We start from the raw sequence: 24,483 nt of genomic DNA on the forward strand, positions 1-24,483 counted from the left end.
AAGTAACTCTGTTCAGCCGTTCGGGCTGTAGCTGTGTCTAAAGGTCCTATGGAAAAATGCATGGGAAAAACGCGTTTTGGGACCCCCCTTTTTTCTCAGCCCCCGCTTGACGAATCCCCCCGAGACTTTCAGGGTAGGAGCGGAGCGTAGCGCCCCACCTATTTTGAAAATTTCGCGAGGATTCATCGACCGGCGCCAAAGTTATTCCAAATAGAATGTTGCGGATTTCCTATGGAAACAGGGTCCTAACTATAACTATCTACTGGCGACCGCCAGTAGATAATATATATATACACTTTTTTTTAAAGAGTTCTCCCTTTTGAACCTTTAGGAACTTAGTCAAAAATGTCTATGGTGCCACAGCACCGTTGAAGCATGTTCCTTGGGGCCCAACTGGCAAGTTCATTTCTTACCCGCTCTCGCAGCACAGAAGAGTTCAGTGATGCAGTGGGCACCTTCAAACACGTACCTGTGATTTCTGCTCAGTTCGGAGAGGTCAGGATTGTGGAAGGGGTACAACCAGTATGTCGGGTCTAGGTTTTGTGCATAACTCAGTAACACTTACGCACTCATGGTCAAAGCCTCCCTCCTCATCTCATGGACTGGGCAAAAAACAGCAGAGTTTAGGATATTACATCTTCTGATGTAGACATTCTTGGCAGTCAGAATAATTCTCTCATAGTGGGTTAAGCATCTGTTTGTCAAATGCTGAGTTAGTGTACTAGTCATGAGGATTTCAATCAAATAGAAGACCATTACATTTAATGGGTAGCCCATCACTATCTCTTCTGTTTTCTGAATGCTAAGGCTTACAGCTGTGACCCCTGTGAGACAACTAGGCAATGCTGCAGCTACAGGATCAAGGAACACTGAGAAATACCCAATGGGGCACCTAGCCTCCCCATTGGTTTGTGTTAGCACAAATAAAGCACATCCATCTCTCTCATGGCAAAAGAGCACACATTCTTTGTGTAGTCTGGCACTGCAATAGCGGGTGCGCTGAAAAGTAATTTTTGAACTTGTGTAAGGCTTTCATCATCCTTCAGTACCAGGTCACTGACATTAGTGTGCATCAGCCTCAGTAAAAGCTTTGTCAAAAAGGAAAAGTTTGGGATCCTTTGTCGGCAATGGTCAACCATGACCAAGAGCATTCGCACTTCTCCCTGTGTGGTCAGGAACTTCATCTTAAGAATGGATTCAATGCATTAATGAGACACCCTATTCTCTAACTGATGTTCCATGCAGATGACTCCCTGTTGGGACGGAAAAGGTCTCTGCATGGTGAGAGATGTGTACCCCTGCTCCAAGTACCCAACTGTATTGTTGTCTAGATCCCTAATGCTGATTTTTTGTCATAGGCGAACACGGATCATGCTTGTGTGCCATGACATAGGCCTGTCTCACGGATTACAGTCTTGTTGGACCGGGAGGGGTGCCAAAAGCGCTACACTCATAGTGGTGGACAGCTATCACCTTCACCAATAGTTAAACAGTGCAAGCACAGTGGTGGCAGCATAGCGGATAGTGATCAGTAGTAGTAAGCAAGTCCTTTTTACCCTGTGTCACTGGAGTGAGGCCTACAGACTCACTTGTTCAATTGCTGCTTGTTTACTTCACCAGTGACCTATAAGAGGTTGATGTGGAGGTGTGAGCATGATGAAAACATGTGCTGAGTGCATATATGCTTGCAAGGGATACACTACACCTAGGGTGAAGTGTAGTGCAGCGTGCACATGGTAAATGTGGGTGTGCTGGAGAGTGTGTTTTTAAATTAACATACTCTGGGGCATATTTACAAGGCGGCGATAATAAATTATCGCCGCTTTTGCGGCCGTTTTCGGCCGAAAAGCGGCGATAATTTTATCGCCTAATTAGCAAGGTCACGCTAACGCGTGAAACCTTGCTTTAGCGCCAGGAATCTTAACGCTATCTTAACGCTAACGAATCTTTACGCCCAGCTTTGCATCTCTAATGAGATGCAAAGTGGGCGTTCCTGACCTGACATGACAGGAGAAATGTCGCTAAGCGACATTTCTCCTATCATCAAGCCCCACACTATGAAGCATAGCGGCAGGAAAATCGCTACTTTCCTTACGCCTGCTTCAGGACTGACTTAGCCATGATATCCTATAGAAGGAGGATATCCTGGCTAAGTTTGTGAGTCCCTATCAACAAGCTAACGCCACATTTCATGAGATTATCTCTGGGTTTCCAGCGATAAACTCACGTTAGGCAGTTAGCGTTAGGATTCTTATCGCTTTTGAGATAAGCGCTGCTAATAGCACGCTATCTCAGCGATAAAAACCCATGTTAGACGGCGATAATTATCCTAGCGCTAAGTACGCTTAGTGATAATTATCGCCGGTTGTTGCTGATATGCCCCTCTGATACTGTGCAGAGAGACGGCAGTACTGAACAGTGTGCGCAGACTGAGTGTGTGTGTGTTACATGTGGGAATGCTTGTGTTAGCATAGTACATGAGGGCAGCAGTGCTAGGCAGTGGGTGTGCTGTGAATTTACCCTGATTGCAGGAGTACCTGCACCAGTACATAACCTGAAGGACTTTGGGTTCCATTTTGGGAAGCCAATGCTTGCCTTGTGAAAACATGAGGAGTAGAGGAATCTCCCCTACACGGAATTGTGTATTACTGCATTCCCGTAAGCGTACTGGGAAAAGCACTGGATGAGGGGAGAGCCAGGGTCCTCCTGTGCATTTTACAGGGCTCTTTGATTCAGTGACAGATAACAAGGAAAGGGGCCTAAACACATCTCAGGAAGAGTGAAATGGGGCTCATAAGAGAATCATAAAGAATATGGCTGAGGGCCCCGGATTAACCTTTGATGCACATTTTACTGTGACTGACATCCAGGTATGAACTATGGTCAACTCAATGAATTTAATTGTGGCTTAATCAGCTTTGGAGACTTGCCTGCTGTGCCAGACATCCTTCAGAAGGAAGAAGAAAGGGTAGAGTCATACATTTCAAAGAAGCAGAACACCAACATAAAACGTCAAATGTCCAGACCCTAAATAACATTTTGTGTCTGGAAAGGAACTATAAGTAGGGGAATCTGTGACCTCCAAACTTTTCCATCTGTCGAGCAGAAAGCCGGGCTGTGTGAGGAGGGGCTGCTCTGCAAGACTTCTGCCTGTGACCAGAACTAGGGGCCCCACCCGCTAGACTCCCTGCTGGGTGGGGGGACATCACCCAGGGAAGCTGAGATTCCCTGCCCTGGAACATGGAACACCAGCACCTGCCTGCTAGCCAAAGACCAGTGTGCCCATGAGGAAGAGGAGAACGTTGGAGGGAGTGAGGTCCATAAGATAGCCTTGCCGTGAGGACCCAGTGCGAGGTGTGATGTATCCATCCTTGCGCCGATCTGGCCATAGCTTGTGTGTTGGACTTCATTGGGGATCCCATATGTCAGTAGGGGCCCCCATGAACCGAGTTAGAGGAATGCAGTAGGAGAAGCGTGCTACCTGCACCGTTCGGACCATTGCCCATTTGCCAAACTAACTGGGTGACCACAAATGCCAAGAGGGACTGCCGCTTATTGCCTAAGGATTGTGGCAGGAGAAAACCATCTCTGCACCAATCGGGCTGTTGCCCTTGTGCCGAACTAACTGGGTGACTCCGTATGCCAGGAGGGGCCACTGTTGCATGGATTGAAGCCTGCAGCGGGAGGAACCCGTCCCCACACCGATCAGGCTACTGCTTGTGTGCTCAAGTTGCTTGGCAAACCTGTAAGCCAGGAGGGGCTGCCATGACTATCCATGTGAGGCTAGTGTGACCGGAGTGTGAAGGCCAGAGTGAGGACTCCATATGCCAGGAGGGGCAGCCAGAGTCTGAGACTAGGAAACTGTGGTGACCAAGGTGGAACTCAACTGCATTTTTTGGACTGCCCCCACGGAACCCCGTTTTATTTATTTATTTTTATTTATGGGTTTTATATAGCGCCTGAATCACCCCATACGGGTTATCTCTGCGCTAAGACAGCCTACTGACCACCAAGAGAGTGAGATTAGAAAAGCTCTGTTTTCAAAAGTTTCCTGAAGGCTAATAGGTTGGTGCATTGACGTAGTTGTAGTGGGAGGAGATTCCAGTATCGAGGTGCCAGGTGAGAGAACGCCTTCCCTCCTATCCGCGCGAGTTTGATGCGGGGGGTGCACAGATATGCTAGATGACTGGATCTCAACAATCTTGTGGGAGTATATCTGACTAATTTATGAGCCAGATAGCCAGGACCCAGGTTGTGTAGGGATTTAAAAACCATACAACAGATTTTAAACCTGACTCTCTTTTTTATAGGGAGCAAATGAAGGTCACGGAGTAGAGGAGCTGAAGGGGTCCTGGGAAGTGCGTTGTTTACTAAACGGGCCGCAGTGTTCTGGACTACCTGTAATTTGTTTAGAGATTTTTCTTTGGCTGCAATCAATAAGGCATTGCAATAGTCTAGTCTACTGATAACAACGATTGAACAAGGGTTTTGCGGGTGGTTATAGGAAGGAAGGGACAGACCCTTCGCAAGATGCGGAGAGTGTGAAAACAGGTTCTGGCAGTGCTGTTTACATGTTCTTCTAGAGTTAGACCCTTGTCCAAGCGCACTCCCAAATCCTTTACTACATCTTTAGGGGATGGGGCAGAGCCTAATTCCTCTGGCCACCAGCTAGGGGACCATTTTAGTATTGCCTCTCCAAATAGCATTATTTCTGATTTATCAGTATTCAGTTGTAGAAAGTTCTCCTTCATCCATTGTGCAGCACCCTTCATACCCTCAGAAAAGATATCCTGGGTGAGTGGATTCGATTTATCAAATGACAGCAGAAGTTGCGTGTCATCAGCATAGGATATGGGAGTAAATCCAAGCCTTCTGAGGAGTCCTGCCAAGGGGGCCACATAGATGTTAAATAATGTGGTGCTCAAGCAGGAGCCCTGTGGGACCCCCTTGCTAATACAGGTAGTTTGAGAACGGTAGGGACCAAGATTGATGGTTTGCGTCCTATTGGTTAGGAAGTCAATTAACCAACTCAGTGCTTTACCTCTAACACCTATCTCCTTAAGGTGGGTGATGAGAACCTGATGGGAAATGGTGTCGAAGGCAGCCAACAGGTCAAGCAGAACCAACATCACTGCCTGACCCTTGTCTGCTGCCATTCGGATAGCAAGAAGCCGTTGGAGTAAGAAGACCAACCCCCATCCTGTATCAAGGGAGAAAAAACTCACGCATGACAGCTGGAGCCAGAGCACCTAGCCCATAAGACTTTCACGTGTGGCCTGGATCGCGGAAGAGAGCCCACGCCTGCCAGGTGCTGCTCCATGTGACGCCGAGCAGACTGACTCAACCAATCCAGAATGAGACTGTGCTGCCACGACACTGGCTATATTGCCGCCAGAATGGGTAAGCCAAGAACTGAGCTTTTGGGCCCCCAGGGAACATACCACCATTGGTGCTGCTAAACCCTAGACTCTAAAGACAGTACTTACTTGCAGAGTTGAGGAACTCTTGAGTACGGCCTAGAAGTTTACATTTCCCTAGATGCAGCCATCAGTGAATGGGGAATAAAAATGAACCCGTTACACTGGAGGTGGAAGGACAGGGAGTGACTTGATAACTACTTGAATCTAAACTTCAAGGGGATTGTGTTATTGCTTTTGAATGTTGTTTACCTTTCAATGTGTAGAGTTAGAATAATAATACTTCTTTTCATACAAAACAGGTATTTGACTGGACATTGATTTCATTATAAAACCTGTGCTACCTGCCTACAGAGGATCATTCTTTGGTTGCAACAGGTGGGCCCCGGGACATCAGGGTTAAAGGCCTCAACCACCTTGGTTGGGCTCTGTAACTCCTGCGCACAATGTGGCCACCAGAACGGGGTTCTGACACTTCCTTTTGACAATACGGTAATGTTTGGGGGGAAACATTGTGCCCATTCTCAGCCAAGTGGTTGAGCAGAGCAATTAGTGTCTTGCCAACAGGCTACCTTGAGCGGTGATGCAATCAGAAGGTCATCGATGTACTAGATCAGGGCTGAGCAACATGGTAACTGCAGAGACTCTAGATTCTTTTTACGTTTCTGATTGAAATCGGATGAACTTTCGGTGTACCCTTGAGGATACCCTTTAGGAATGTGACACCACAAGAGACTCTTCTCTTGGAACCGAAACTCAAAGAGAAACTTGCTCTCCTCGTGAAGGGGAATTGGGAAGAATGTTTAGCAAAGGTATATGACCTCGAAATATATACCTTCTGGGGGAATTTAGAACAAAGTCACAGCACGGTTCTATACCACAGGAAAGCATGTAATGATAATTTGGTTTATTTTCTATAGGTCCTGAACTATCCTCCATTTTTTGTTGGCTTTTTGTAAGGCCATGGGTAGTTATAGTTAGGACCGTGTTTACAGAAGAAGAGCATTTATTGTTTTCCTACTAACTTTGGCACCGTTTGACTAATGTTCACAATACTTTCCAAGCAAAATGTTATTTTACCTCAGCTCCTAACTGCAAAGTTTTGGGGGGATCCTTCAAGCAGGGACCGAGAAAAAGGGGGTCCCAAAACACGTTTTCCGCATCAATTTTTCCGTACGAACTTTAGACACAACTGCAGCCCAAACCACTGAAGGGATTTACACTAAAATTGGCTGAAAGTTAGACTTTGGTCTAAAAAGAGTGCTTTTTGTGATTTGGTGTAAATCCATTCAGTAGTTTTTCAGCAATTAATGCCCAAAAATGCTGTATATATAGCATCACAGAGGATCCCCAGACCCAACAGATCTCAAGCTGAGATCTGATTGACTGCCACCACATTAACTAGGATGTGGTGGTACCATCTGAGGGCTCAGGACTCTTGAGTCATAATAAGAGGTTAAGAGAAGAGATATGGGTTAGGGTAGGGATACGCATGGTCCGTGGATAACCCTTTCACTGGGGCCAAACTTAACTTAAAAGAATAGGGAGCCAAGAGGCTACCCCTCCCATAGCCCCTTAAGGCCCCAGGAACCTAATCCCCCAGAGCCAGTGGACCCACCTCCAGGACACAGTAGTCTCCCTGTCCACATCAGCGCTGGCAGGGAAACATATTTTTTCTCCCACCCAGAAGGACAATTTTTTTATCTGCCTGCGCGTGGGAGCAGACATGCCTTCCCTGCCTACAGGAGCGCTGGCAGACTTGGCATGTCTGCTCTCAATTTGCTGGAGCTTTAAGAACCTTACACCATATGGGAGCAGAGTTCTATTTACCTGCCCGTGCCCCAGCACACGGGAACAAACAGATTGCTCTCCCTCGGGGGGATCATGCAGAAATAGCTGCTTCCGCCGGACAGGAGCAATGCTATCTCCACAACTTGCTGCCTGGTGGCCGTGCACAGCAAGGGGTTGGCTGCCTGAAGAGGATTGGAAGCAGAGCCTGCCCACAATCCAGGCCCTGCGGCTAAGCCACTGCCATTCAGGGCTGAAGGCCATAAGCTGTGGGGAGTTGGCTTTATGTATGGCAACAAAATATTACTTTACGGTAAAAATCCTCAAAATTAACTGAAAAAAACAAAGGTTAATGTAATGTTATAGTTAGGTGAGAATTTGAGTGGAAACATAAGGTTTTAAACATACAAAACCACTAAAATGTACCAGTCATAGTTATCTCAAGTAACTATAACTTGTGCCCTAAAGTAAGTACAACTTGTGCCCTTGCAAAGTACTAATTACCCGATTATTTTATATCACACATGACATCTTCTATGACGAAGGACCCCACAAACAATTCCCCGGGGGCAGGAATGGATGCCCTGTGGCATGCCCGAGGGCCGCACCGATGCCAGCAATGCGAGGTTCAGGGTGATGACAGATGGACGTAGGGGGAGGCGAAACAGATGCACAGTCTGAAAAAAAAATGAGCCTTCATGTGACTTCTGTCTGCCATCAACGCTCTATCCTCATGCACGAAGAATTAATGTCAAAGCATTAACTTCTCATATAAAACATGAGAGGTAAAGAGATACTCATCTGGTAGCTGAATTGTATAATGTGAAACCAGAAAACCTGAGATGAGGCTTGGCTTCCCCACTTGACGAAATTGCGTAATCCTACGCAATTGGTTAATTTCACTGTGCTTCCTATTTCTTCATTACCACATATGAGAGCCCCTTAAAATACATGAGTTTAGGATGTGTGCTGTACAAAACCTTCTCTTGTGGTTTATTTAATATACTATAATATTATTTAAATCATATAACAACCAGGGCTACACACAAGGCACACCTGACAAATGGCTTACCTTTTGGTTCACTAATGGCATTATTTTCAGAATGGCGGTGGCATGAATGTTTCCATGATAATGTTTGAAAACTATCACTGCTAATAAATGCCTCTCAATGCAGTGATATCATTTTATCTACTAAGTTAAAATACTTGTACATGGTAAAGAGTTTATCATGTTTTTACCTATTTAGTATGAGAAGAAGAAGTATGCAGTTCCTGTTGAGGAGAGGAAAGGAGACTGGGTCTGTCAACACCCCTACCCAAATGTGGAGCCAGGTTGTCTCTCAAACCTCACACACCAGGTTGTGTGTCATGCTTCATCATAGGGCTTGCTCCTTGTCAGACCAGCACTGCAATGCTTGAGGGCACCATATGAGAGGCTTTTTGACAGAGATCTTTTTCCCAAGCCGTTAGGTGAAGTGCGGGTGTGGGGTCTCGTTGTGTAGATGTGGATACAGTGTGCGGTGAAGTGGTGTGTGGTAAGATAAAATGAGGCACCGTGGCACTCCAAAATGAATTTCATCTGCGAGTCCACAGGTCTCAATTAAAAACATCTGAGGTATCACCATTGATATAATGGTCAGAGGTGGCTAAATATGAGTGGTCGACATGTTTCTCATCTCATGTGTAGGAAATCAGGTGGCGATTCTTCAGGACCAGGAATACTACACTATCTACACAGTTACTCCAGGTAAACCAAGCACTGTGCAACCTTACAATGAGGTACCTTATTATGTACAGAATGGACCGACCTACACAAATACAAATATAAGGACAGAAGAACAGAAATCATAATTGATTAAATTATAATTAAAAACTGGACAAAGCAGCCTCCAAAGTAAAAACATGCGCAATCACATGCAAGGGTAGTTAGTGCAACTCAAAAGAGTGTAGCCGAATAGCAACAAATGGAGCTAAAATATGAAAGCACGTGACAAACATCAGGGTACTTAGGTGAGTGAGGTGGTAACCGACCACCATCAAATAAATGAAGCGAGAAACTCACCCGAATTGGGTTATGGTCAGGCTCCATCGAGTAACAAGCAGAGGATGTACTTTACAGAAGTTAACGTCCTGCCGGTCAACGTTAAGCATTAATAATAACAAAGTTAAAGAGAGCAAAAGTAATGTAAAAAAAGTGGGAGAACGCAGATCGGTCATGTGGCGGGGCCCCCGAGGGAGGTGGTAATACTCACTGTTCAGCCGGGAACCGGTGCCCGGAACCTACCCCTCGCTCCTCCAGCTCGGGAGAGTGAGGGGGGTGTATGAAGGTCTGGCATTAGTATCTGGTGAGTGGCTGGACCCCGACCGGGTGCACGTGCTGAACAGCATGTACGTGCGTGCGAATGGCAGGCTAGCGGTGGAAGCGGGTAGCGACAATCTTGAGAGGGGAATGAAAAGCCAAAATGTGTAATGGTACGGTGTCAGTAACAGAGAACTGGGCTGTAAGGGATGTTGCAAAATAAACCTATAGCCAATGTATCTGCATTAAGATCTAGGGTGAGGGGACTAAATAGCCATAAAGTGTAACAGTATGGTGTCAGGAACACAGGATGCACAGAATCCACCTATCCTGCTCATCAGAAGGAAGGGAGTAGAAAACACTTAGAATTAATTCCATAAGTATGGTAAATTAATAGAAAAATAAACGAGGACAATTGAATGTAGTTTGAAAAACAGGAAAAGAACAGGGAGAGGTACCATCAAACAAGACCTTGACCCAGTTAATCCCTCTTGTTCTCCATGAGGACCAATACAGAGATCTATTTTGAATGGTAATAAGACGGTTATGCCAGAGAGGAGAGTGGATAAAAGCGGTTCTGGAGATTATTTTTGGTTGGAAATGAGGTCTCAACAGTGAGCAGGTGTGTTTAAAAAGTGGAAGGGATGTGAGGGCATTCTTAGCAGTAAAAGAAAGAATTTCAGTAGTCGAAAAAGGGGTAAATAGACAACGTTTGATTTTAACCCATAAAGGAGTAAGAGAAGAAGGTTCCATATGAAGCCAATGAAAAGCTTGCATTAAGCAAAAAGCCTTATGATATAACTGAAAATCTGGAAAATTAACCCCACTAACAAGCCTCGGTTTTCTGAGATGGGATAAGGAAATTCTAGACTTTTTGTTTTTCCATAGAAATTTGGAAAGACGAGTGTCTATTCTTTTTTAAAAGTGACGGGAATACAGACTGGAATCATTGAAAAGTAATAAAATAGAATTGGAGAATCATCATTTTAATGGAATCAAGACGACCCCACCAGGAGAGAAAAAGAGGGTTCCAAGAAGAGAAAAGTTTGGAAATGCGATCTAGAGCAACGTTCATGTTTCATTTGACCGATTCCATAATAGAGTTAGAGAACCAAATACCTAGATATTTAATTTTAGAGCTATTCCAATGAAAGCCAATAGATTCAAATTGTTGTTTTAAACAAAATTTGGTAATTGGCAAAACTTCTGTCTTATCAGAGTTAATCTTATAACCTGACACTGCTGAGAACTCGGAAATTTCTTGTAATAATGAAGGAATAGAGGAGTCTGGATTGGAAAAGTAAAATATCGTTAGCATAAGCAGATCATTTCAGATGATGGTCTCCATATGGGAACCCAGAGATAGAGGAATTGTGACGAATATGAGAAAGAAAAGGCTCAAGAGAGAGAACAAATAAAAGGGGAAATAATGGACAACCCTGCCTAACACCTCGATGAAGCGAAAAATGATGTGAGATCTGACCATTAACAATGGTGGAAGCAGAGGGAGCAGAGTAAAGAAGGGAGATGAGAGAGATAAATTTAGCACCGAAACCATGCCAGCGAAGAGATTTAAACAAAAAGGACCAGTCCACCCTATCAAAGGCTTTTTCTGCATCAATAGAAATCACCACAAGAGGAAAAGAAAGAGTAGAAGCCTTATTTAGAACATTAAAAAAATAGACGAGAGTTATCAGATGTTAGTCTACCCTTAACAAATCCACATTGCTCTAGGCCTATTAAGTGAGGGAGATAGGAATCAAGGCGTAAGGCTAGCAGTTTGGCAAAAATCTTATAGTCAACATTTATCAAACAGATGGGGCGATAATTTTTGCAAAATTTTGGATCTTTGCCACCTTTATGAATAAGACAGATAGAAACCTCTAGAAAGGTACCACTCGCTGCACCTGTGGAACACAAATGTTGAAAAAGTTTAATGAGTTTTGGTAATAGCAAATTGGAAAACTGAAGATAAAATTCCACCGAAAAACCGTCAGGACCGGGGGATTAATTTTTCTTTAAAGAGTTCAAGAGGAAGAAATATCCTAGAGTAAGAGATACGTGTCTAAAGAACCAAAGTCTAGATCTGAAGGGGAAGGAGAAGGAATAGTATTGAGATATTCATCAATGAGTAGGTCAGATGGGGGAGACTCAGGAGTATAAAGATCTCTATAAAATGTAGCAAACTCGTCTAGTATATCTTGATCCTTGAAAAGGAGTTTACCATCCATTGATTGAATGGAATCAATTAGTGTTCTCTCCTTCCTAGATTTTAAATAATTAGCAAGGAGTGAGCCTACTTTATTTCGACCTCCATAATATCTGGCCCTACTGCGGAGCAAGGTGAAGGAAGCATTGTCAGTAGAGGTTTCATTAAACTCCATCTTTGCACGAATAAGTTTCTGCAATGTGGAATCCGAAGAAGAAGTATAAATCTGATGTTCTAAGTGCTTAATGGATGATAATAAAGCTTTATGCTTATTGGAGGTATGTTTCTTTTTTTTTAAAGACAAAATCTATAATAAAGCCTTGGGCACTGGCATTAAAACTATCCCACACCGAGACAGGGGAGATAGAAGAATCCTCATTAGTAGAAAAGAATTCTTCAGCAAAAGAGGTGAAAGAAGAGGTAAAAACTGGATCCTGTAAAAGGTCATTATTAAATCTCCATCTGGACATTTTAGAGCATGAAGGGAGTAAATCAAAATCAACCACCACAGGAGCATGATCCGAAATCAAAATGGGCTCGATCGAGGAGGAGATGAAGTTCTGGGCCATGGGCTTAGAGAGAAATATATAATCAATCCGGTATAGGGATCCATGTGGGTGGGGGGGGGGGGGGAAAGAAAATTCTAATTGGTCTGGATTGCATAGCCTCCAAGTGTCAACAAGATGAGACTGTGTAATAGTATTGAGAAATTGTTTGTGAGTGTTATGAGGAGTAAAACGGAGCTGGGATTTACGATCAATAAAAGGGTCTATAACTTGATTGCAATCACCTCCAAGTATGAAAAATTAATCGTTAAATTGAAAAAATGTATCTGTAACTGTAGGCCAAAAAAAGGGATCAGATTGAGTTGGACCATAAAGATTAAACACAGTGAGAGGAATATTATTAATTAGTAGTTTGACCAAAATCCATCTCCCATCAGAGTCAATATCTTGTGTTAGAACAGAGAATTACAAATTTTTATGGCATAAAATAACAACTCCATTTTTCTTTGTATTTGTGAGAGATACTAATACCGAGCCAACCCAATTACGCTTAAGTTTAAGAGCCTCAGCCTCATTTAAATGAGTTTCTTGTAACAAAACTAAATCAGGCTTATGGGCGGCCAGATGGGAAAGAATTCTCTGCCTCTTTATAGGATTGTTAATACCCTTTGCATTCCATGTAATAACTTTGAATATAAAAGATTAACAGTGTATATACAGCAGTGTAATATTGAAAGATGCAAATGAACATACAATGCAGAATGAACATGTGTAATAATAAGAGAAAAAAGTGGTAGGAATAGAGCCATAAGATATAGAAAAAAGAAGAAAAAGAATGTGGAAGATGAAGAGAGTTAAGAAAATTGTGTAATCCACAATAGAAAAAGAAGCAAATGAGAGTAAGAGAGAAAAGGCCAGAGAAAAAATGAGGGGATCATACAGAAGAGGAGAAGAGAAGAATATATCCATTAGGAAATAGGAAGAGAAAAAGAAAGAAGGAAAGAGAAAGGGAAGCCAAGAGGAGACAGTACATATCCGAAAAGGATGACTGAGGGGGACAAAAAGAGATACACACTGGGGCAAGGACGACGCACAAATAGATGAAACGCCCGAATCCGGGGAGTCCGGGCTGCATCAGGACAGGGAAGGGAAAGGAAGCGGACTATAAATAGTAAAAATAAATAGGACGAACATGTAAGGATATATAAAAGAGTGACAGTAAACATCAGAAACAACATGGATGGTTGCGTGACCATCAAACATAAGACAGAGAATAAATCAGACATGAGCAACAAATGGAACTGAAAATAAATAACATTGGAAGAGATGAGATCTAAGTAAATACAAAAAACACCTAAGGAACAATAAATAGACAACTGATGAACCAGACCCCAGAAAAACAACAGGAGGAGACACTTTTAGAATGCCTCATTAATCAAACAGCCATGCAAGAAACTATAGTGAGATAGGAATAAACAAATGGCTGATCAACCAGTAGAAGGAACAGAGGTGTCCCTGATGGTTGCAGAATGAGAATGAATACATTTCTTAAGTTCTGCAGGGTCCTCAATTGACGAAGTATGGTTTTGAAAAGTAACTTTAAAAATGCAGGTATGAAAAAGGCCGTAACGGGCTCCAAAAGAACGAAGAGGTGCACGAAGATTGAGGAACTCCTTCCATCTGGCTGCAGCAGCGTTGGAGATGTCCTGGGAGAGGAAGACCCTTTGGCCAAGCCAAGAGAGTTGTCGCTTAATTCTGGCTGCAGAAAGGACTGAGAGTAAGTCAGTGAATTTTAGGAAGAGGATAATGACACCTCTAGGTTTGACTGACGAGGCAGGAAGCGAAAGGTGAGGGCAGAGTCTATGAGCTCTCTGAATGCAGAGGGACGTTGAGGATGGCATATCCAACAATTTCGGCAGAAAGGAGGAGTAAAAGGAGACCGGATCGTCCCCCTCTAAAGCTTCAGGAAGACCATAAATACGCAGGTTGTTACTTCTGTTCCGATTTTCCAAATCCTCAGTGTGCTGTTGAAGCCTGTGTACCTCTTTTTCCAAAGAAGAAAGTCTCTGAGAATCGCCTTGGACAACTGAGATTTACTGCTCCATTGTAGACATTCTAGTCTCTGAGAATGCCACTTTTCCTCCAGGGATTGCATTTTGTTGTTTGTTTCCTCTACAAATGGGCATAAAGCACGGATCTCCTCCAGCAACAGTTCCATGGAGTTGGGAGTAGGCAATCTATCCGGAGAGGGAGGGTCGTTCTTTAGGCGTTTAGAAGCTGAAGATGATCAAGAAGACTAATGAGATGTAGACTGTGCTGAGGGGGTGCAGGGAGAGGCAACCCCAGCCATCTCACTGGCAACAGAAGACAGTGGCAACACTGACAATTAAGATTGAGCCGATGGTAAGGAACGTTGTTTAGGAATGAAGATGAATTTTGGTTTACGCAATTTTCTCATAAGATGCGCTAAAACAGGCGGGGCCACGTCTGTCACACAAAGGACAGTTATAAAACGATCGTTATGACAACTTAGTCAGGAAGAATAATATATGACACAATATATGATGATTAAGGAATCCGCAGAGGTGGCGCATTCAAAGTTATGACAGAGAAGAGCAGTTGCGGCAAGAATCATTCAAGCAGGTCATGAGAGTGCCATGTGAGCTGTAGAGCTATGAAATTCAACTTTAAAAGCTGCAGACGTTATATTGGTGCCGCTGACAAAGTAATGGAGGTAAAGTGGTGTGCATTCTGAGGTGAGCAAAACAGTAGACGAGATGCCAAAAACGTTACATTGCAGAAAACAGCATAAATACTCCACTTTTAAAGAGTATGTGACAGGTAGTAATGCTGGTATTACACCACAAGTGCTGGCATCTTACCACAAGTGCTGAAGATAGAAAGGGCAGCAGTAACGATAAGCCATATTCGCTATAAGGAGAGAGCAGGCTGATACCTAAAATGGCGGCTGATGCGCTGAGGAGAGTCCGGCGGCGGCAAAATAAGATAAAAGCGCGACGCGCTTTATATTGCAAAGCCGCTCACCAAAGTCCTGAGTTACTCCGGTCACATTTGCGATAATGTCCGATGAGAATAGGTGCGGGGAAACGCACCATCGGGTCCCGAGAAGTCCTGATGCAGCAGAGAACTCCCATCAGGCGGCCATCATATCCGGCGCGAGACCACGCCCCCATCCAAAACATTTCTAACTCAAGGTTCCTTATTATATTCTACATGGAGGTTAAAATCCCCTAATAAGGTGAAATTTGAATATCTTAAAATTAGGGGCCCTAAGGTATCCCCCAAAGATTCTAAAAATGAAGAGTTTGGGCCACGTGGGCAATACATCAACGCTCCAGAAAATGAGATTGAGCCATCAATTTAGAAACAAAAACAAAAGCTGTCTGCTCCTTTAAGGTCAAGGAGCTCAAACAAACAGAGAGCATTTAAGCATATTGCGGTAGATTATGGCCAAACCTCCTCCCTGTGATTGAATCCAATTCTGTCTGTGTATTAGATAACCTGGATGGACAGCCTGTACAATATCGGGATTACACCAGTCATTAAATCATGTTTCTGTGATACAAAGGAAATCTAAACGGGATTCCAGGATCAGATCAAACCCGTTTTGAGTGTGCTTGCTCAACGATCAAGCGTTAATTAGCCACCCCAACACCAAATCTGATTGGACCACGTTAGCTTCAACATTTTTAGTGAACGGACTCAGTGATCGTCTATATTTACTGCAGGAAACGGGACCTGCCCATTGATCAAAATCCAATTAGAAGACACAATTTTCGTGACAATTGTTAAAAGAAAGTAAACACCCTTTTGTCAAATGCATACCTGATTCAAATTGGCCAGAAAGACTGGCTTGCCTTTGGCGTGCCTTCGGCATGCCGGCAGCATGCCCGCTGTGCTAGAGCGCTAACCTACAAAATGACTGCTCCTCCAGTCGCCTTATCCCAAAGTAGAGAAGGGATCAAATGCGTGATGCCTGGAGTACCCGGTAAGGACATCGGCTAGCCGTTTAACAGTGATGGTCTCAAAGAGTGTTATGAGATAAAAGTTGAACCGCTATCGGTATTGTAAACATTTTAAAACACATTCAGATTCAAATAAACATTAAAAAAATTCCCCCCAAAAGATACCTAAATCCCTAAAACATTTTATTTCTCAGAATCTAAGAAGGTAGAGAATCCATAAATCAATCAGTAATGCAGTATATAATAGCTAGGAGCTTATCTGCTTTTTGCAATAATGAACTTTACACAGTAATCGGTGACAAATATAACCTGTGGTGGGTGATGGTGTTGCCTTTCTGGATTAACTAAAGTTTGCAATCTGCCCTTGTTCTTTTATGTCTATTTCAGGCAGAGAAGGAGGTTGTGGAAAAGGACGAGGAGGCCCTATGCACTTGTATGGAAAGCATTTCTATGGCGGCAATGCCATTGTGGGAGCTCAGGTATGGTGCATGTAATAGAAGGGTGTATTTTAGCACTTTTAATGAAGAACGTTGAAGGGAATTACACTAACAACAAGCATTTGCAATGCAATCGGTCTCGCCTTTGGGACCTTAAATGTATTTAGCTATGCAGCACATTAGCCTGGGTGCTGCAACATCTACTGTTCTTTAACATGGAGGGAAAGTAAGCACCAAACTGAGTGACACGCCAGGTATGGGAACACATGGAGAGAAATATTGCCTTTCAGTGGGAAATGGTATAGTCCAAAGCTCTGTTTTAAATATAAAATCAGGGCCTTCGGTGGTGATATCACTGAAAATACAAGATTTGAAACAAATATTATTGTCTACGGGTGTTTCTGGAAGACAATTTCTATAGACTGGAATCTAGAGAATGCTAAAGTGATTCTGGTATTTTACTGACCTCTGCTGGTCGTTTTCTATCAAGACAGTTAAATAGAGGCAGTTGAAAAGAAAAAAAGTCCCTGAGCGGAAGCAGAGTGCTAGAGATGATCGCCAAAGCCCACAAAGTACATACACATATAAGTATAAACTAAAGTATATACAAGAGGTCTCGAATGCTCGACCTAAAAATTAACATCATGAACAATGCCATATTATCTAACATATTATATAAGCCAATAAGTTAGCGTGATAATATTCAGTGCATGCTTAACATTAAAGATAGCACTGTTTTCTGTAATTGGATTATTGTTTCCCTTTTCTTGTAGCTATTAATTGCTGCGTGAGTTTACAAAACAGTTTGGTCTGGATTCCGATTCAGATCGGAGGAGTAGGTGCTATTTATCCTACCCTATAAAATCTGATTACCCGAAGTTTGGAATTTATCAGATTTGATAACTAACACCTATTGTGAGTTTTGGGGAATAACATGCTGATTGTGGTGCTTTCCAGATCAAAATCTGAATGCTTTGGTAAATACCATATTTTTTTCACGTGTTACCTCGGACAGGTTTGACCTGCTGAAATTTTACGAAGTGTGAGTTATTAAACGCCTCCGGCAATTACCAGATGCTGTGAATACCAATCAAATCAGAATTGCGACCTCTACACAAACAGAGGTATGCACAGGAATTGGAAAACTCCAACCTACTCTGAAACAGGGCTTTAGTTCATGATTTTATTCTACTTGGGCATAAATATATGGACAGGTATTCTAAGATGCTTGGAAAAGCTGTTTCGCCTTGCCGTTCCCAACCCTTTTTACGTCCCTTAAATGTTTCCAGCATTGCACCCAACAGTATATCATTCAACAGAAGGTGCTTCATGTCTTTGTTTGGGACAATATGAACTAAGTTTTACCAATTGGATGGTTCACCCAAAGTGTATTCCCACCAGTAGTAGAGAATTGCTAGTTCCACTCTTTTAGAGACTTTGGGGAAGCTGGTCATTTTGGTGGCTCTTGTAGTTGTAGTGGCACATTTCTAGTGCCGCTGAAGCTGAGAGGATGTACTAGTCTCTCTCTTGGCCAATCTGTGCAACTCCCAAAAATTGGAACCCTTGCTTGTCCATTGTGTGTAGTGAGTTCCCTTTCATCTATTGGGAATGTAAGCTCTCTGGGCTAATGATGTCTAGTGACTGCACACATGGTTCTACAGTAGGCTGCCTTTGTCCTGTTGTAGATATGACAGCCGTGTGGCTTTTATTTTTTGGGTCCCTGTCCTGATGCTATAGCTCACAGCTTCTTAACTTGGGGTCTGCAGATTCCTGGGGGTCCGTGACACCTAATCAGAGGATCAGCAAATGTTAAGAAACGTAAGTAATATTAGCAGATTAATAATGTATATATGAATTAAAAAAATTAAATCACCCTGTAAAAAGTGATGGAATTTGAAATTGGAAGCTGAACAAGCGGGTTAAATGAAGCTAATATGTTTAGCTTGATACTTTTAAGAGCAGTGCAAATACAGCAAACAGAATCTACTATGGACGACTGGTGGGTGGCCTCAACTGAAGCAGTGGTGCAAGCCAAAAAAGAAAACATGCATTAGGAGCAAAAAATATTAATTGAAATGTCAGTGCCTAGCATATTGCTCCCTCTTTTAGAAACAAAACTACATTTTGAAAAGATCCAACCTTCAGACTGCAATGTAAATTTTGAGTTTTTGTATTTTTTATCTGTGAATTCAAATATTTCAATTTGTATGTATTTGTTTGATGTATACTTGTTTCTGTACTTAGGCCGGGGTTACTGGTTCCCATAGTGATTCAGTGGGTCCACAGAAGTCTAAAGTTCAAGAACTGCTGCTATAACTGTTTTGTGGTGGGAACGCTTCAGCTCCACTGTCAAACCAGTTTGACATCAGTGTCCCTGAAACTCTCCCTGCCCTTTTTAGGTCTCACCTGACCCAGCGCATGCGCTGCTCTGGCGAGACTTATTGAGAGGGCTCCAAAAAATGCTACCACCAGGCCAGCCTGGAGCTACAGTGCATGTGCTCGGGCGCGCGTGCCGCGCTTTACCGTGATTACTTTCACTTTCGCGGTCGCTTTGATGTTTGATCGTGATCGCGATCACTTTCACTTTCACGGCCGCTTGGCATAGCCAATAGGTCTCGCTTTTGGGACCTTATAAGTATTTAATTATGCAACTGTTGCATGGCTAAACACTTATAAGGCCCCAAAGGCGAGACCTATTCGCTATGCCAATGCTTGTTTGGGTTGTGCTGAGACTTGTCTCTGAAACAGGGGACTATGTCAAAGATGCCTGGACACAATTTACAAAAATCTTAACTATTTAGAACAAGCCTTTCCTATCCCCACAAGCCCCAAATGTTAAGGAAAGATGGAAAAGCCTAAGAAATGTACTCCATCTTGACTGAAGGGGTGTTTAAAGGTTTAAATAATACAGCCCTTTCGTTGGCCCTGGTGCATGCCACAGACTACCACACTGGATAAATGATGGTCCATTGGGACTATTTTTTATAATTGTGAGAATTTCAAGGAGACTCTTTGTGCACTACACAACACAACATGTGTATTTTTAAAGCACACATTCACCCAGAAAGGTATATTGGCACTGAATAACAGATGTTTATTGTTACCCACTTCAATGGTACTCATTTTATCGAGCACAAAAGGATGAAAGGCTGAGTGGACCTGCCGGGATTTTAACATGTGACCATGAGGTCAAACATAGGCCCCTACAGTGGGCACATTAGTCCACTAAGCCACCAGACCCCAATAGCATGTAGATGCACTTTACCAAAACAGATACTTATTTACTACTGTAGTCCTCAAGGCCTGTGTACAAGCCCTACACTGTAGAAGAGACCTCTTGCTGCTCTCTGACTCGGAAGAAAAAGAAAGTCAACTGGGCAGAGACAGGAAAAATTCACACCCTTTACAATGTAGACAAAGAGCAAGTCTAACCTCCCTGAATCCTGCATGCAGGAAGTCTCAATGGGATGAGCCTCCAAAAGCTACTAATACTTTGCTCCCCAGTTGGCCAGAAATGTCCTGTTTAGACCAGCAGCGGCTGGTGACTTTTAAAAGCGGTAAGGCATGTGTAGCACATAAAAGTTAAATAATGTTCTAAAGTATGGAAATGCTTACATTTGTATTGCAGAGGTGATCGGGTACATTCTATTTATAGGTACGTTTTAATTATATAGAATGTGCATCGATCACCTTGCAATGCAAATTTTACTTTAATTAAAATTAATAAACATAACACTAAGCGACATTTCTCCTATCATCAAGCCCCAGGCTATGAAGCATAGTGTCAGGAAAAGTAGTGATAACCCCTGTTATCGCTACTTTCCTTACGCCTGCTTCAGGACTGACTTAGCCATGATATCCTATGGAAGGTGGATATCATGGCTAAGTTTGTGAGTCCCTATCAGCAAGCTAACGCCACATTGCGTGAGATTATCGCTGGGTTTCCAGCGATAATCTCACGTTAGGCAGTTAGCGTGAGGATTTTTATCGCTGAGGAGATAACCGTTGCTAATAGCACGCTATCTCAGCGATAAAAAACCACGTTACCCGGCGATAATTATCCTCACGCTAAGCGCGCTGACCGATAATTATCAACTACATAGGCCACTATAGGTTATGATTTCCTTGTTCTATATGTGGATTTGCACGGACGCATAGGACAGGTAACGTCGACGTTTCGACCCAATGTAATTGTGCCAATTAGTATGCATCAAAGGGGGGTCTTCATCAGGACAAGAAAGGTTGGGGACCTGTAAGCGCAAAGAGTTTGGTGTCAGGGCAATGTGTGCGTCACATGTAAAGGAAATAATTAATTTCCCAAATGCGGCAATAAAGCTCACCTGGGAACGCGATTTAATTGATTGGAAATAGATTCCTCGTGTCTCTTATGCAGGGGGCCAACATCAACTTTGAGAGAAAACTCTTCAAATTCTGCAAAAAATTAAAGAGGAGGGGCTGTTGTATCGACTAAACAGGCTACGTGTCAACATAATTGAAATATACCCGGTTTAAAAGACAAACACGTACCTGTAGGACGGTAATTTTGATTTTGAAAAGAAGAGTGGTGCTGTCTCAACAATCGCCACGTGCTGCGGACACAAAAGGTGAGGGCACTATGATATAGGTAGCCAGGAAAGTTAAATTAAATGGGGTAATCATCGCATAGCGAGATATCAAAGGCCATATGTACAAATCAACTAATGCAAGGAACAATGTAACTCAAGTTATTTTCTAGTAAAAGACTATCAAAGCCCCATTGTTATCATTTAGAGATGGGGGCCATACCGGAGGCATATTGCATGATCGTTAAACAGAAATACTAAGTTATAGGAATGCCGAGCGCCGGAGGGCAACGTAAGTTAAATGATTAAAGTATTACCGCATATGGGTATCACACCATCTTAGTGAAGCTAAACGAAAGGACCATTACGTTAGCGAAACGAACTTAAAAGAAGTTAATTATGCCGAACGCCAGGAAGCGATTACGGCTCTGATGGTTCACTCCCTCGTAGGGAAACTGACGTTAGAGAGCAGACTTACTTCAAGTCCGCGAATTGGACATCTTGATCCGTCAAAGGCTCAGCTGCAACTGACAGCGAGCTCTCGCTAGAACCGGCTATATGACGTAGTCGGAGGAGCCGTATACGTGCGAGGGCCAGGACTGGTCAGTGAGTCGGGAAAACCCGAGACGGATTAGTCGGAGAAACGACTCATACGGAGTGATTAGAAACAGAATGTACTGGTGTAATTTGAGGTACAACGAAAGCGAAGGGCCATTTTTTCAAAAGAGAGCAAACCATGCATCTTCAAATGTAGTACATTGTAAACAAAAATAGCGAATGAGAGCCAATCATGTGTTTTCAAACGTAATAAATATACATTTACCAATGAAGTTTCATGGCTCGTGATACTGGATTCCCTCACATAGTTAATATGAATGAGCTTTTTAACATAGTCAAACTACTATATTACAATTGTACGAAAATACGGATGTTTCCATTATAATATTCATAAACACATCATATGCTGCAAACTGGATTATCACACAGTATGCATGACAATATCATAAAAGATTGGACTACATTCAAATCGCATGACAATGATGGTGGCATATGACATATTAAAACATACCTATATGTTATGCTAAAAAAGTTCAAAATCATACACAAGTCAGGATTACAAGAGGGAAAGGAACCCAGTAATATGTCTTACTTGAAGCAGTAGGAGAGATCAGGAATGAGATTAGAGCTTGCTCATTTGCAAATAAGTCTCCTCATGCTCGTTCAGACCAGAGTTGGTAGCATCAAGGAGATGGATCCAACGACATTCCTTATAATTAAGAGAAGTGCCCATGTTACCACCCCTTCTGTGTAGTATTACTTTTTCTAACACCCACCACTCCAGTTCCTGGTATGTGTGTCTTGTGTTTGTATAATGTTCAACAAGTGGAGCTCCTAGTGATTTACACTTGATCCTACTCTGATGTTGTTGGATCCTATTTTTGACTTTTTGTGTAGTTTGACCTACATATATCATTTTACACGGACATCTGATGGCGTAAATCACATTTTGGCTATTGCAGTTGGTAAAGTGATTGAGAGAATAGGTCTTTCCCAAGTGATTAAAGTTGATTCCGATCATGGTGTATACACAGACCTTGCAATGACCACATTTATGATGTCCTAGGATCTGTGGTAGTTGGAGCAGAGATCTTATGTTCGGTGTGGGTGGTGGTTCTAGATACGAGGATACAACAAAGTCCTTGATGTTTTTTGCACGCTTAAAAGCAAACAGGGGGGCTTCAGTATAGCCAATGTCTGGTCCAACCAAATTCCAATATTTCTTGATAACTTTATTTATCTCGTTACTTCTAGTATTGAATGTTGTAACACAAATGAGTTTCTCCATTTCTCGGTTTTTGGGTTGTACTTCCAGAAGCGTTTCTCTAGGCCTGTACCAGGCCCTTTTGCGTGATCTATTGAGAAGTCCCTTAGGGTATCCTCTCTCTCTCAATTTGCCAATAAGTATATCCGTTTCCTTGAAGTAGTCTTTTCTTCTCGAACAGTTGCGTCGTAATCTTAAAAATTGTCCGTACGGTAGATTGTCCCTTAAGTTTCTCGGGTGATGAGAATTGTATTGTAGCAAGGTGTTACGATCTGTGGGCTTCTTGTATAGAGACATCAGAATGCTCCCCTCTTCCGCTTGCAATGTAAGATCTAGAAAAGGGATAGATTCATTGTTGTGTGTCATAGTAAATTGAATGTTTAAATTTCGGGAATTCAACCATGCAACAAATGACATCAGTTGGGCTTCTGACCCTGTCCATAACATAAGGACGTCGTCAATATACCTCTTCCACGCTGTGATATTGTCAATGAAAGGATTCAGAGCAGAGTAGATGGTAGTGTCCTCAAAATGATCCATATACAGATTCGCTAGACTCGGCGCGAATCCGGCCCCCATAGCTACTCCTCTACACTGGAAATAGAACATGTTACCGTCCTACAGGTACGTGTTTGTCTTTTAAACCGGGTATATTTCAATTATGTTGACACGTAGCCTGTTTAGTCGATACAACAGCCCCTCCTCTTTAATTTTTTGCAGAATTTGAACAGTTTTCTCTCAAAGTTGATGTTGGCCCCCTGCATAAGAGACACGAGGAATCTATTTCCAATCAATTAAATCGCGTTCCCAGGTGAGCTTTATTGCCGCATTTGGGAAATTAATTATTTCCTTTACATGTGACGCACACATTGCCCTGACACCAAACTCTTTGCGCTTACAGGTCCCCAACCTTTCTTGTCCTGATGAAGACCCCCTTTGATGCATACTAATTGGCACAATTACATTGGGTCGAAACGTCGACGTTACCTGTCCTATGCGTCCGTGCAAATCCACATATAGAACAAGGAAATCATAACCTATAGTGGCCTATGTACTTTAAGCCGGATCTGTTTGTTTATTATTTCTATGTATTGTCTATTGTACATATTCGTTATATGTGATTTTTTCTGTGCAAATAATCACTGTTTCACAAATTGTTTCATTTTGTATGTGTATTTTGGTTGGTTTACCCTGTAAATACTTTGGTGTTTTCATTGCAATAATTAATATCATTCTATCAAGTAACTCGAATTCAGTTCTGTTTCTTTGGGTCTGTGTGTGTCCTGTACAGTTCTAAAGTGTATTCAGTACAAGTTTAAGTTATTTTGTTCACTTCCCGACAGAACCACTGTTCTTCGCTTTTACTATTACGCCCAGGTTCTGAGGGTTACTGGGTTGCCCCATTATCCTTAATGGTTGACCGATAATTATCGCCGGGTGTTGCTGATATGCCCCTT

The 24,483-nt window shown here is 42.7% G+C and overlaps 1 protein-coding gene across 2 annotated transcripts in view; it reads left to right on the forward strand.

Annotated features, from left to right (window-relative positions):
- The window catches only part of LOC146805085 (pyruvate dehydrogenase E1 component subunit alpha, mitochondrial-like), a 456,912-nt gene that overhangs the window by 314,238 nt on the left and 118,191 nt on the right, over nucleotides 1–24,483 (forward strand). For both annotated transcript variants that reach the window (XM_085622221.1, XM_085622222.1), the window contains exon 6: nucleotides 16,593–16,684. In XM_085622221.1, coding sequence (XP_085478347.1) covers nucleotides 16,593–16,684 — 92 coding nt within the window. The remainder of the gene's footprint in view (nucleotides 1–16,592; nucleotides 16,685–24,483) is intronic.

This window comes from Triturus cristatus, chromosome 8 (genome assembly GCF_964204655.1).
Source record: "Triturus cristatus chromosome 8, aTriCri1.1, whole genome shotgun sequence".
In the NCBI taxonomy this organism is placed as follows: Eukaryota; Metazoa; Chordata; class Amphibia; order Caudata; family Salamandridae; genus Triturus; species Triturus cristatus.